General features: G+C 38.4%; 1 protein-coding gene and 1 non-coding gene across 3 annotated transcripts; both read right to left on the bottom strand.

Annotated features, from left to right (window-relative positions):
• Positions 1 to 513: 513 nt before the first annotated feature.
• Positions 514 to 11,464, bottom strand: ska2 (spindle and kinetochore associated complex subunit 2). Of its 2 annotated transcripts, none has more exons than XM_004076386.5 (6): positions 11,309 to 11,463; positions 4,356 to 4,448; positions 3,011 to 3,187; positions 2,639 to 2,713; positions 1,535 to 1,574; positions 514 to 871 (listed from the first exon to the last, which is right to left on the bottom strand). In XM_004076386.5, the coding sequence occupies exons 1-6, from the start codon at positions 11,453 to 11,455 to the stop codon at positions 858 to 860; spliced, it is 546 nt and encodes a 181-aa protein (XP_004076434.2). In that variant the 5' UTR covers positions 11,456 to 11,463; the 3' UTR covers positions 514 to 857. The 2 variants fall into 2 exon arrangements, with proteins under 2 accessions (XP_004076434.2, XP_078786599.1); XM_078930473.1 differs by having other exon boundaries at positions 708 to 889; positions 11,309 to 11,464.
• mir301a (microRNA mir-301a) lies at positions 4,724 to 4,822 on the bottom strand. Its single transcript, NR_107162.1, has one exon. It is a non-coding gene; the product is annotated as a microRNA mir-301a (primary transcript).
• Positions 11,465 to 14,264: the final 2,800 nt, after the last annotated feature.

The following is a 14,264-nucleotide window of genomic DNA, read 5'->3' as shown; positions in this document are numbered from 1 at the left end:
AGTGTTTGGGAGATATTCAGGATTAGAAATGTCATCTCCTGAGGTACGTCTTAAACCAAAAGCATTGTGAATGTTAGAGCAGACTGCAAAGAAGCATCAAGAAACCGGTTTGCTGGTTAATCCAAATCCTTTAAAGATAATCAGAACCAGAATGAACAAAAGACGGGAGTATAAGTTTTAAATAAAACACTTTTGTTTTTTCGTTTAAAACAACTCTTGAATATGATGAAAATGATAACAGCAGTTAAAATGACATGTCTAAGTTTTTAATATTTAAATCATCATGTTTTGGACGTTGCTGTACTTCTCAATTCATAAATATATTAACACGAATTCAGAAAATAACTTTCTGATAAAGGGGCTCGTGAGTTTACAGTGGAACTTTTTTCTGTAATTTAAGAATGAACAAAAAGGCGTCAACTTAGAAAAAAAGCAAGAAAGGAAGCTGCTGGGAAGCTGCAAGAGAGGAACAGACATTTTGATTTCAACCAATTAGAAAACAAAACTAAAAACAACTTTTTTAACTTTTTTATTTTCATTAAAGGAGGTTCCGCAAGTGCAAATAATAATAGCAGACAATAGATTACATCTTCGTTAGTCCCATGCCTCAGTGTCTCAGCCTTTTTCCCAGAAGACCACAGTTCAGTCAATTATGACAGAGCTTAGATCATCACTACTGCTTTTCAAATGTCAGCAGTCTCCATAGTTCCACGTTCCTTCCCCTCTTTTTTGTAAAAGGGAACAAGCCGTGACAAGGGTCCATTTTCCAGCAGTCGTCCTCATAAATGTCCATCTCAGGGTTAAAGTGACGTGTTCACCTCAACCTCACTTATCCAACATTCAACATTTCTGCTACTTCACCTCTTGGATGCTGCAAAGGACAAGAAAACTATGAAAAAAAACGAGTTTAAAATTCAAATGTGTATTAAAAACTGTCGTCAAGCAACATTTTAAGCAACAGTTCAGTAAAAATCTGATTCCATCTGTTATTAAAATTTAAGGTAAAAAGAGAAGCTAGGATTTTGGTTCCACCTTTAAAAAAAATAAACAATTTAATTGTTATATTACATTGGCATTAAATGAAACTCCTATCTGTCTGCTTTTAGTTTAATTTCCAACTTTGTTAATTTCGGCTTTCAATAAGAATTTTAGTCTTAAAATGCATCATCATAGAACATCAGCTGTACTGTTGATTCATAAAAATGGCATAGAAATAGATTTTTTTTAACGTGATCAAATCTTTCTTATTTGACCATCAAATTCTGTCAAATGGAGTCTTAATTAAAAGGTAAGCAGCTAGGGAATGTTTAGATTGCTCCATGATGTGGGTCAAGCCGTCTTTTTTCCTCTATATCCAATAGATGCTGCTTATTAGTTACTCCAACCTGGCAACCTTAAACCTCTTCTTAATGTTTTAACCCTTAAAGTGTAACTGGGTTAGTAAGAGGTGGTGGATCATGAAATACAGAAATGGTCAAACATCCACAAATTCAAGCAAACCCTTTTTTGTTTTTTCTTAAACTAAAATACTCACATTGTGGTTGCTGCCCCTGGGCTGCTTCAGAGGGAGATACCTGCAAGAAAACAATACAAAATAATGTGAACAACCCAACTGCAGGGGTGTTTCTCATAAATCACCCCAAAAATATGTTTGACTTCGCTGAGCAGATTTCTGACTGTTATCTTCTGAAATCTTTCAAATGGTTTAAAAAAAAAAGCAGATGAGAGGTTTCCTGAGTCTACAGCAGCACGAAACTTCTTTTCCACCATCATCATAAATGTTTTTAACAAGGAGGAAATAGTGAAATTCTGACTGTAAAAGTCTTTCTTTCTTTCTAACTGAGTCGAATGACTCTTCCAGTTTTTACATTTAGACAAAGTAAACTTTGAATTTTAGTTCACATTTAACCAGAAATCATATATAACCATTTACCCATATATAATTTCATTAAATACTGTTTTGAAATGAATCACGTTTGCACTTTCAAATGCATTTTTCACATAAACTCCAAACACAGGAGTTAATTATTTAGCTTTTCCTGTTTAGCCCTTAATTATTCTATTAAGAAAAAAGGAACACAAATCTGCAGAGCAGGTGACTTTCAGTCAGTCAGCAGGTTGTGTCCGCGTTTTCGTTTCAAAAGGACTTTTAGGATCACAAGTATTTTCATGTGACAGGATGGGGAGCCTTAATGTGGGATTTATAAAATGAATAAATAAATAAAACCAGCTGGCTTCTTTCTAACCTTTTCGTGGAAAAACTTCAATTTAACAGAAGCACATTTGTTTCCATAAATTTGTGTCACATTCAGAGAAAACTATTCAAGATTATAACATTATCCTTTCAAGCCTTAGAACGTATGGAGCTCAAGCAGAGGAAAGTTGAAAAAAACGGACATAGTAAGATAAGTAAGATAGAAAGGATTCATTTTGAATTTTTTAAGCATTTCTCTACAAGCTTTAATGACATCTAACAGTTCTAAAGTTAACGTTAACCAAACATCAACATTTCTGTTTTATAACTAACCTGCTCACCTACAGTAACAGTTCAGTTAGGATCTCAGCGCTTCATGACTTGATGCTCACTACAGATCAGGACAAAGGCTGAATTGGTCAAAAATGACTGAAGGAGTCTTACTTCTGTCTTGGGGCTGTTGGCAGCAGCACCCAGCAGCGCTGCTGCCTCCTGCTCCAACTCTGTCAGCGACACGACCTGTAGGAAGGAAGAAAGAAAACAACACGGAGCAGAGAAGATGTTAAGTTTTTGTCAGAAAGATTTTCTAAAATCCCAGGTTACATTACCAAATACTAAAAGCCCTTCTTGACAAAAATGTAACGGATTTAACCTTTTCCAATACTTCCAAATACATTCTTGTAACTTCAAGCCCACATGTGCCTGATCTAAATGTACAGAAAAGTGCTATTTAAGCATGTAGACACAAACACACTGATGCTCATTAAAGGGATGATTGCCGAGATCGTGTCAGAGAGCCGTTTGCAGTGTTGGTACCTCTGCGTCAGACGTCTCCTGGCAGTGTTTGATCACTTCCATGATGCCGCTGAGGCTGGTCCTGATGCCTTCCATCGACTCTTTCTGAGCGTTGGCGATGTCCTTCACCTCAGAGCACAGCAGCGAGTATTTGGCCTTGACAGCCTTCAGGTTTTCCAGCATCACTGCTGGGTTCTCCTACAAAGTACAGACAGCCACCAAGGGGCCAAAATAAGACCATTTAGCACCAAGTTGCTGTTTATTTACAGAAGATTGCTTTGTACAGATTTTTTTAAACTGTCTAAATCCTTGAGAGAATTGAAGTATCCAAAAACAACTTTCATTCAGTGCTGAATTTGTCAGAGGGACAGTAAACGCACCAGAGGGTTTTCAGCCTCACATCCACAGACATTCTTACAGCTGCCTAAACTTTATTAAAATATTGTGCACGGATATGTTGTGTCAATAGCATTTTTTTTGTTTTATATATATTGGTTTAAGGAACAGTAATAGCCTGTAAAAGAAAATAACATTTTCAAAATGAAAACAAAAAGTTCCGGTTTAAATCTTGTTAAAAATATTTTCTAACATCAGCCTCAAAAATGTGTTGTTGTTAAATGTTGTCTTAGTCTTTGAGACCTATATTGGAAACAAATGGGGGATGGTATTTGATGGATAGATGACGATAAATGTTTAGAACCCATTTTCGGGAGAAAATTGTGGTGGCATTATAAAAAAGAAAAGAATGGACCTAAAAAGAACATTTGGCTGAATCAGACTGCAGTGCCGTCCATTTCTATTACTTCCAGATCGTATCCTTGCCCTACACACATCAATTGATATCCCTACAAATAACCCAAGTAATTGAGGCAAACATTTTCTCTTTTCCAACTTTTTGTGGGGAAAAAATGCTCTTGCCTTAAAAATGTAGACACATTAAGGTGGCATAAAATAGGTGATCTCACGCTACATTCACACCAAACGCTATTTGCACGCCAACTTCCTGTCTGCCATCTTTATTTTGACGTGCGTCAAACTTTTTCATAAAATCAACACAGCAGACACGTGTTGGAGGAGCCACTGTCCAAAGTTTTCAGCCTCATCGCTCCATGGAAGCATTGACTATATATCTTATGTACAGTCAATGCATTGAAGACACAGTTGATGTTGAGGTCAAGTTTATTTAGTTTAGATATTTGAACTACGTGCTGTTGCCAGATCGCTGCGTCTGCCTCTGATCACATCTATCCATTGACTTAACATTGAAATTTGCCGCCCCTGATGCACAAATCTTGTTTGGTGTGAACGCAGCTTTATACGGCTTGAAGGAAATGACAGTGGTATGGTGATGGTGGGTCTCCCTAACCTCAGCAGAACTTCCATTCTCGGCAGTGCTGTTGATGAAGTCCAGCTTTAGCCTCCTTTCAAGGTAATCCAAGTCTGCCTCTGACTTCTGGAACTGTGAAAACATTCAGCAGCAAACTTCAAAATGTTCTGAAGGTGACCAAGTTAAGATGCAACTGGAATGAGACATTAGCCTGGATTCAGTGGTAAAATAGTAAGAAATAACTGGTCTACAGCAGCTGTCCAAATGAAACACAGTCTAATTTATGATAAATTTGCCTGCATCGCACAAACTTCTCTGGAAAAACAGCAAAATATCACCTATGGTGTTCTGCATTTCCTTTATGTTTAGAATTCTATGATCTATGATCAACAGAAGTCGTTGTGGCCGCTCTTTGCAGTTTTCAAATGCTTTGACAATACTATTGCACTACTAGATGTCTGATACAGTAGTGCAATGAAGTCAGAGCACCTGCCAACAGCTCGGGCTTCAAAGCTCAGTGACTTAGTCTGATACAAAAAGACATCATAACTGCATTCTGGTTACTATATATATATATATATATATATATATATATACACACACACACACACACATATATATATATATATATATACACATATATATATATATATTTTTTCCTACAAGGACAAAGTGCTTTACAGTCACAGACCCATTCACCCAGTCACACACACATTCACACACTGGTGGCGGCTCCGCTGCCAAATACAGGCGCCCGCCTACCACCAGAGGCAAGGTGGGGTTCAGTGTCTTGCCCAAGGACACTTCGACTCATGGGCGTGCCAGGCGGGAATCGAACCTGCAATATTACGATCATGGGTTGAGCCCCCTACCGCTGCACCACGGCCACCCAAATAAACACGTGTAAATGATACCATGTTTACATTGTGCGCTGCAGTAGCAGTAAAGACTAATAACTCTGATCTTTTAAAGAAGACATGCAGGTTCATTGTTGTCATTTTGCGATGTCTTCGGGCGTACTCTGTTTGTTCGGAAGTCACGTGACATCGTTTGTGTACACTCAGTTTTATCTTTAAAAAGTCGGATGTCGGTTTCTCAAAAACTTTGAAAAATAGTCGAAAAATACCAAAATGTTGAATAAAAGACCAGGTTGTCACACGGACAACCATCAGGTTCATTGGTTGTCCTCCGTGAAATCTGGTTGTCTCAGACAACAGGATAACCGCTTATTTCAAACGCTGTATATATACACAGTATATATACACACAGTGTGTATGTGTGTGTATATATATAGATATATCTATATATATAGTCTTTTTGATCATCAGCAGCTTCTCATCCCATTTGTGGACTTCACTGTGGGAATCAGAATAGATTCCTGAAAAAGACTCAATACTATTTATAAACACAAATATTTTATTACTGGGTTTTTCCCGTGCAAATGACACTCAACGTCTGTGCATATCTTAAGTGTGCTCAAACTAGGAGTGATAAGGTTTTCCTTAAAGGGTGTAAGTGAGGATTCGTCTAATTTCTGATGTAGAGTCAGAGCTTGTACAGTAGTTGACGCGTCCTTCTTGAATGATCTTCCTCAATCCAAGTTCTTCGTTTTCAGATTTTTACTTCACAAAAAAGATTGTTACAAAAATGTAAAAACAAAAACATTTAAACATAAGAACTTTAAAGTACGGTCAAAAACTAGCGCGCTCTCTAGCTTCGCTAACAAAACCCAAAACAAAACACTTAACTACGTCATACATCTTCAGCCAATAAAACTGCTGGATGTTTAAATGTCTCTAACATAACCTGTCCCTGATTGATAAGTCTGAAAACTTTTCTATTATTACAACAAACACAAAGAGCCATTATACTGTCTACAATAACTCAAATTTACCAAACTTTATAGGCATTTGCATAAGTCACAACATAAATGTCCTCTACTCGTTCAGTCCATAAACCCTTGTAATGCCTCCTCCAAGAGACATATCTTGGTGATGGGTCACTCCGACGTGCCCGTCTTTGTCTGGACGGTGACGCTCCGAACTGCCCCTTTTGAGTCAGGCATGGTCTTGACTATTTTTCCTATCAACCAGGAATTCTGTGGTGCGGAGGAGTCTACAATGAGGACAACATCTCCCACGCTGTAGCTTCTTCTTGATAGGCTCCATTTTTGCCTTTCCTGTGTCCATCTGCGCCAGAACAAATCTGCCATGTACTGAATCGGTTTCCATTGTCGGCGTGCATAGATGTCATCCTTAGAGAAGATGCCTGGGGGGATATTTGGTTGCATTCTCATTGTCAGATGACTCGGTGTCAAAGCTTCCAGATCATTGGAGTCATTAGAGGTTGTCGTTATGGGTCTGCTGTTGATGATGCTTTCTACTTCACATAAAAGTGTCTGCAGTCCTTCATTATCCATAATCTGCTGTTTTAACAGGGAATTCAAAACCTTCCTGACTGACCGTATTTGGCGTTCCCAAACACCTCACTGATGGGATGCAGCAAGGGTATTAAATATCCACTGTACTCCTTGTTTCAGCATAGATCCTTGGATCTTTGACTGGTTCAGGTCTTGTATTGCTTCTCTTATTTCTCTCTCTGCGCCAATGAAATTAGTGCCATTGTCTGAGCGGAGGACAGAGACTTGACCTCTTATGCTTAGAAAGCGGCGTAATGCATTGATGTATGAACTGGTGTCGAGTGAGTATGCTACCTCTACATGGACTGCTCTGCTGGTTAAGCATGTAAAAAGCACACTATACCTTTACACTCTGCAATGACCTCTGCTGACCTCAAATGGTCCAAAGAAGTCTACGCCAGTATTTGTGAATGGGGGGCTTGTCAGGCAATACCCGATCTTCCGGCAAGTCAGCCATTTTTTGTTCATCTGCCTTATAGCATGTCTTCTGCATATGACGCACTCAGAAATTAGTTTCTGTATTGCTGAGCAGGCTTTGGGTATCCAAAATTTCTATCTCAGTCTCGCGAGAATGTAATTTCTTCCTGAGTGTCCTGTCTCTTCGTGTATGTGATGAAGTATGAGCTTGGAAATCCAATCATCCTTATGCAGGATAGCTGGATGTTTAGTATCCAGTGACATTGCAGCTCGACTCAACCGACCAGCCACTCTTATTGGGCCATCTTTCAAATAGGGATCCAACTTGAAGATATGACTATCTTAGACGAATTAACTTAGACGAATTAACTCCAACTCTGCCTCGGCAAAGTTTTCTGTTGTAAGCGCTCGTTTTTTTGTAGCTTTGCTTGTACTCAAGCATCCTCTGTTGGAGACATGATTCTGTTTTAGATGTCCCAGCTTCATGAACATGGAGCGATTTTTGAAGCTCCTTCCTTTTTTGTCTCAAGTTTAGCAACGTCTCCTTAAAGCGCATTGGCCATGCAACTGACTTCTTGAGCTGGTACCAACTTCAGAAGTGGGTCACAAACTGGGTCACTACATCCAGTTTCTCATCAGCTTGTATAACTGACACTTGGGCTGATCTTTTGACCTCTGGATCTTCTGTGTCAGAAATCAACTGATCTGGGCGTCCTGGCCATTCGCCATTTGGTTTCAACAGGAAGCAAGGTCCCTGAATCCAGTTTTTGCTCTGAAGAAGGCCTTCTGCGCTTAAACCTCTGGAAGCTGGATGAGCAGGGTTGTCTGCCGTATTCACGTACTTCCATTGGGAAAGGTTTGTAGCCTCTTTGATGATCGTGCAGCATTGTTTTCTATATACTTGATACTGTCTGTCTAGAAGGTGGATTCAGTCAGCTCTAACTGCAATTCATTTTGCAGCATCTTGTCAATTTTTACAGCTACTACGGCTGCTGTTAAGTGCATTCTGGGAATGGTAACCAACTTGAGCGGTGCCAGTCTTGACCTTCCTATCATGAATGAAGCAAACTTCTGATCATTTTTATCTGTCAGCAGCAGGTAGGATACGGTACCATAGCCGTTATTGCTGGCTGAAAAGTGGTGTAACTGTGCTGTCTTGATCACACCAAAGCCTGTGGGTTTGATCCACCTTTTGATGCAAAAAGATGACACCTTCTGCAATCCAGCCAACCACCTTTTCCAATTTTTTGCTTGTTCTTCTGACAATTCCTCATCCTAGGACCTTTTTTCTTTGCAGAGCTCTCTTAGAATAATCTTGGTAGTTAGGATAAAAGGTGCCAAGAATTCCAAAGGATCATAAGCTAAACTTAAAACTGACAGGATACGTCTTCTAGTACATGGTTTCTGCTGTACCTCGATCCTGAACTTATACATGTCAGATTCTGTGCACCACTGTTACGCCCAGCGCCCTTTCTGTTGGTAACTGATTGTCTAGATCGAGATCTTTAATTCCTGAAGCCCTTTCTTCTTCTGGGATTGACATTATGAGTGCTCTGGAGTTGCCTGTCCACTTGCTCAAGTTAAATCCTCCACTGATGCACAATGCTCTCAAGTCCTTTGACAGTAGTTTGATGGCCAGCTCTTCGAATGACACTGAGCTCAGGCAGTCATCAACATAAAAGTTGTTCAGGATCGTTTCACTGCCTCAGGTGTAGCCCGGTCTCTTCCATCTTCAGCTGTCTTTCTCAGCGCAAATGAAGCACAACTTGGGGAGGAAGTTGCTCCGAACAGATGCATATGCATTTTGTAGTCTGCTGGTTCTAAAATCAGGTCGCCTTCCGGCCACCACAGAAATCGCAACAGATCTGAATCTTCTTCAGGTACCTTCACTTGAGAGAACATGAAATCTATGTTTGCCATCACCCTCCTGGATCTTGTCAGAACTCCTACAAGGGTATTTGTAACAACTCTTAGTTTATTCTTTTTGGGGTGACGAACTCCATGATGGGGAATAAACCATACTCTCCCATCTCCTCGACCTAGATCTTCATCAGATACTCTGGTGGCATATTTTTTGTACAAGTCTTAACAAAGGTATTTATCAAACAAAGGGTTTTGTTCTTGCATTTACAGGGTGCCTGAAGGTATAAACCACCAAATGACTGTTAAAAACTGTTCTTCATTGCACGTAGAACTTGCAGAATTGTTTTAGAAGAGACAAGGTAAAGGATCCCTTTTAAAAGCAATCGCTGCATTTTAACCCATTAGTCCTGTTGGAAAATATAATCTGTCGCTTTGAGATTACTTTCCTTGTTGCATGTTCAATAAAGTCGAGAAGGAGAAACCACGGAACTCGGCCGGATTAAAGATTAACACATTTATTTCCCTAACAATATTTCTAAAAACAGAGTAAAACAAAATATAACAGATATCCGGATTCCCAAAGTTTCAGAGCTTGCACAGCGCCAAATTACAAACGTCTTAACGTGTCAGCCTGTTGGGAACAAAGGAAAGTTCCTCCGTCCAGCTGTTTTAACATCTCGGTTTCAGCCTCCTCCTTCGTAGCACAGCATGGTGTCCAGACTCCTCCTCTGGACGCTCGGATTGGCTGGCAGGGAGCCTGCCTACCTCCGTTAGTCCATATTTGGAATTACAGCATTTGGTCCTGGCTTCCTGCTTCAAACGTCCAGGGGGGTTATTTCAAAGACGGACCACTGTCCGACCACCAACGGTGTCCCCATGGGGGTCCAGCACAGCCGCCCGGATCCCTCTCCGCAGGCAGTCAGTCCCAACCCTTTGTCCTTCTCATGCGAGTTAGCACCTCCAGGGTTTCCCATGATTTAAATTGAATCCTGGAGACAATTTAATTCTGGTCCATGTCAGATCTACAGTTAAGGCTTCCAGATGGTCTTAGAAGATCAAAGACTGTTTTCTCCTGGAGGGGGATGAGTCTGCAGCTGTAGCATCAAAACCTCTTTACATATGCAATTATCAGGAAGTCCCTTTTAATTGAAATGGCTGGAACACACACACAAAGTAAACCTAAAAGAAAACCTTCAATGAAATAAAGATAAGATAAAAACCTAGGAGAAATAAGAACCACAAAAAATAAATTCCTTCAGTCCCCTGCATGCACCAGTGCGTGTGCGAATCACAAAGGTGGTTCACAAAGATTTCGGAATGATCCAATTCATCCAAAATTTAACATGAAATTTTCAAAAAGCCTTTTATCTTATAAATTTTTGGATTAAAAACAAACATAAAAGTTATGGCACATAATTGTGATACTATTTGGAATAATAAATCCTTGGAACATTTTAAATTGTTACGTAGCGTTTTTAAAAAAATGCATTTTTCACTGTTTTGACCCAACCTTTTCTTTATTTTTGAGATTTATACATTTATAATTTGTTTTTTACAGTTTAGATCTTTGATATACAACGTAAAAATGCTTTATTCTTAATTTTTACAGTAAAAAAAGACAAAAATGTACTACTTGAAATATTTTTTTACAGTTTCAGGTTATTTGTGTAGGATGGTGAAAAACGATCTGTTTAAAAAACTTTGGGGCTGTTCTATGAAAAAAGGAAAATAAAAAGAGTAAACCAAGCATCGCCACAAACTGTTTCAAAAGAAAAATTGGTAAAACTAATCATTCAGTAACAAAACTAAGACAAAATTGCCTACTAAGGGCTAATAGCCCTTTTGCAAGTCATTTCGATTTTAAAGTCTGTATAATTGTTGGTTAAGTAAATGTGGCCCCCTGGTCCCAGCATAAGCTTTGACCGGCCCTGCTGACTGCATTCTTGTTTCCTAAAATGTCTTTTCGCTGAGGCATAAATTCGCATAACAAGCAGTAACAAATGTGTATTAATTACTGATCACGTGATTGTGATTGTTTATTTAAACAATAACACGAAAAGTAAGCATCTAACGACACAGCCGTGCTGGAACTTGTAGGAGGACTCGGAGGAGGCCTGCAGTCAGATTTGTACTAAAGAGTTTAAATTCTTTGCTAACATAAACAAAAAGCCTTTGTTGTGGTTTTCATTGATAAAATCCGTGTCACAGTACGATTCCCAATATAAAAATCTAAGCATCGTGCATTTTAAAACACACATTCTACCGAGAAAAAGACATCTTTCGCTGTACTTACCATAGCTTCTAGCTTTTCAACCGTCGTCTCCATGTTGAATAGTTTTATTAGATACAAGGTCTGTGATTGGATAGTTGTTAAGAAAGAGAACAGCTGATTGGGCAGCTCAAGAGGACCTGACAGGTTACGGAATGCATTGAGTTGCATTAAGGGCCAAGTGAAAAGTCGAAATTCTTAAACTCTTGTCAGGAAAATGAACTCGGAGAACATGACAATAACATTTAAAGCCACAGGTAAATTCTACTAAACCAATACCACCATAATGCCCAAAGTTAAAAAAAAAAACGTAATTGTGTCATTCAAGCACCACTGTATTGTGGGTCCCGACCTACGTTCCCGAATTTGAAGCTAACCCTAAGGCCCAAAAGTTGCAGTTCTTGAAACTACCACTAGAGGAGGTGGAAGCATTGACTGTATTAACTTTAAAACAAAACTAACTCGTATAATTCCGGTTCAGGAATTTCTTCTCAAATTTCCATTATTAACAAATTACCAGTTAAAATATCAGATTTTCACAGACAAATTCTTCTCCACCGAAAAATAATCTATGTTTGTAATTTTTCACCAGTCCCTTGCCTTGTGGAACAACAGGTGAAAAGCTATACTGTGGGGTGTAATGATTCATTTTAACAACTATTTGAATTAATTCGATTCAATTTAGTATTTGTGTTTGCTATTTTTTTCTTCTTTTTGATTTTGGTTAATTTGACAATAGATCTTTATCCAAAACTTCAAACAGTGTTACTCAGAGATAAATACCTGGTACTGAAGAGTGCAGGTGAGGTTTTCCAGATTCCTTGTATTTCTTGCAAGATAATCAAGTGTAAAATAGATATGAGTACAAACAAACAAGTAAACAAGAAAAATTAAATCCATTCAAATTTTAGTTTCATATAGTTCAGTTTGTTGAAAATAATCCAAAGGGAGCATTATTAGAATATTCTATGGTCATGTCTTTGCTAAATTCAAAGTGTTTCCACACATTGAACTGTAATGATAATCATTTTTGCTGACATCACATGTGTGTCCGCTCTGATGCACTTGGTTGTTTTTACATTATAGTAAAATAAATCTACCATGCCTCAATCAAGGCCTGCACGAGTATATCGTTATCACAGGATCAAGCTGTGCAATATGCATGTCGCAAAAGAATGAAAATTGCAAAAAATAGTAACCTTAAATGCTCCAAAACAATCTTATGGCAGCTTAAAGTTTTTAACGAATCAAATCAATCCCTTTCATGCATTTGACCAATCAGATGGAGCCCTTTTATGTTAAAAGCTCACCTCCTATGTAGACGAGGGTCATTTGGAGTATAATTTAAGTTATGTTGACTCTTATTTAAATTAAACTATTTCAGTGAAATGGAAATTATGTTTTTGGTTGTCTTATTTGTTCATTCCGAAGGTTATATCGTCATCGTCAATATTGATCACTAATATCGTGAGTTTTCCTCATATTGTGCAGCCCTACCTCAATCCAAATGATATTTTCCTATTTTAATTGGATTTTTGATTTATTGCATTTTGAAATTATTTTTTAATCGAATTGGTCGATTTGATTTTACCTCAGACTACGGTGGCCCATGAAGTGCAAATCATTCAACAAATTAAACTCAGTAAAAAAACATTTTAAAGATCACAACGACAATTTAAAAAAACCCAAAAACAAAGCAAATGATAAAAAGCAGCATTACATTTTAGGAAAAACGAAATGTAAAAAAATGAAAACATTTCTGAAAACATAATGAATGTGTCAGGTAAACTGCAGCAGTTTGTGTCTCAGAAATACTAATTACATTAATGAATGCTTCTTATTCACACCTATTAAGGTCTGTGACGTTAGAGTGTTTTATTGCACTTAAACATGACAGTAAATGACGGGATGTGAACATCATCAGACGTGTCCAGATGTGTCAGTAATGGTTGGAAGGGTCTGTAGGTTCTGATATGCAGCATACTAAAGTACTTGAAATATTACAGAGTTTCAGGCAGAGGAGGAATACCAGACTTATAGATGGTATATTTTTAAGACGTTTGTATTTAATCTGAGTTTGGTCATTTGACTCCTCCCTAAGGATTTTCTGGTATAAGATGTTTTCTCCTCATTTTGATGAACTTGACTTCTTCCTGAATGAAAGACCAGCAGCAGCTGATAGTTTTCTGTCATTGATTTCAGTGGAGCTGGAGTCCAGTGCAGAGGAAGCTGCAAGCCTGTTGGAGCAGGAACTGGGGCCCCGTACCCGGGTTTCTTCCTCTGGAGTGGATCTGTTCTCAACAGAGCAAGAAGGATGTGATACTGAGCAGGGATGTGGACTGACTCTCCCTGATACGACTCTTTTTGATACAGTTTACCACAGACTTCCCAGATGCATTGTTTCATCTAATAAATGTGACTGACAGGTCTCCTGAGTAAATGCCGAATGCTTGTCATGTTCCAATTGTTCAATAAAATAGAATAAATTTCGGGTTCAAAATACTTATGGTGTTTGATTCAATGTTTTTGAATTCAATGTTTCTTGATTGGATTAGAGCTGGAATGTGTGAATTTTTAACCCTTGTGCTATCTTATATGACCCCACCCTTACATTGACGTGTTCTCCCTACCACGACAAAGGTGGATAAAGGTGAAAAGATTTCATGTAATCCATGGACACCAGAGAAGATCACAAATCTTTGAAGAAAAAAGGTTCAGAGCACTGTCTAGTGGGTCTAGATGACCCAACTCCCAAGGATAGTACAAGGGTTAAGGTGTTTTTATTACGATGGATCAATAGATGGATTCAACAAAATATTCAATACTCTGGCCGGCCGATTTTTTGACCATTGTTAAATATTTGCTTATAAATAAGTCTCAATATTGCTACATCCTGTACATCTTTTTCACACATAGATTGTAAAACACTTCAATGAAATATTAACCCATATTTTTTCTTAAGAAGTAAAGAAAACTGTTC

The sequence above is a fragment of the Oryzias latipes genome, chromosome 14 (genome assembly GCF_053564925.1).
Source record: "Oryzias latipes strain Hd-rR chromosome 14, Olatipes_Hd-rR_3.1".
Lineage (NCBI taxonomy): Eukaryota > Metazoa > Chordata > Actinopteri > Beloniformes > Adrianichthyidae > Oryzias > Oryzias latipes.
This window is presented reverse-complemented; position numbering and strand designations above follow the sequence as displayed.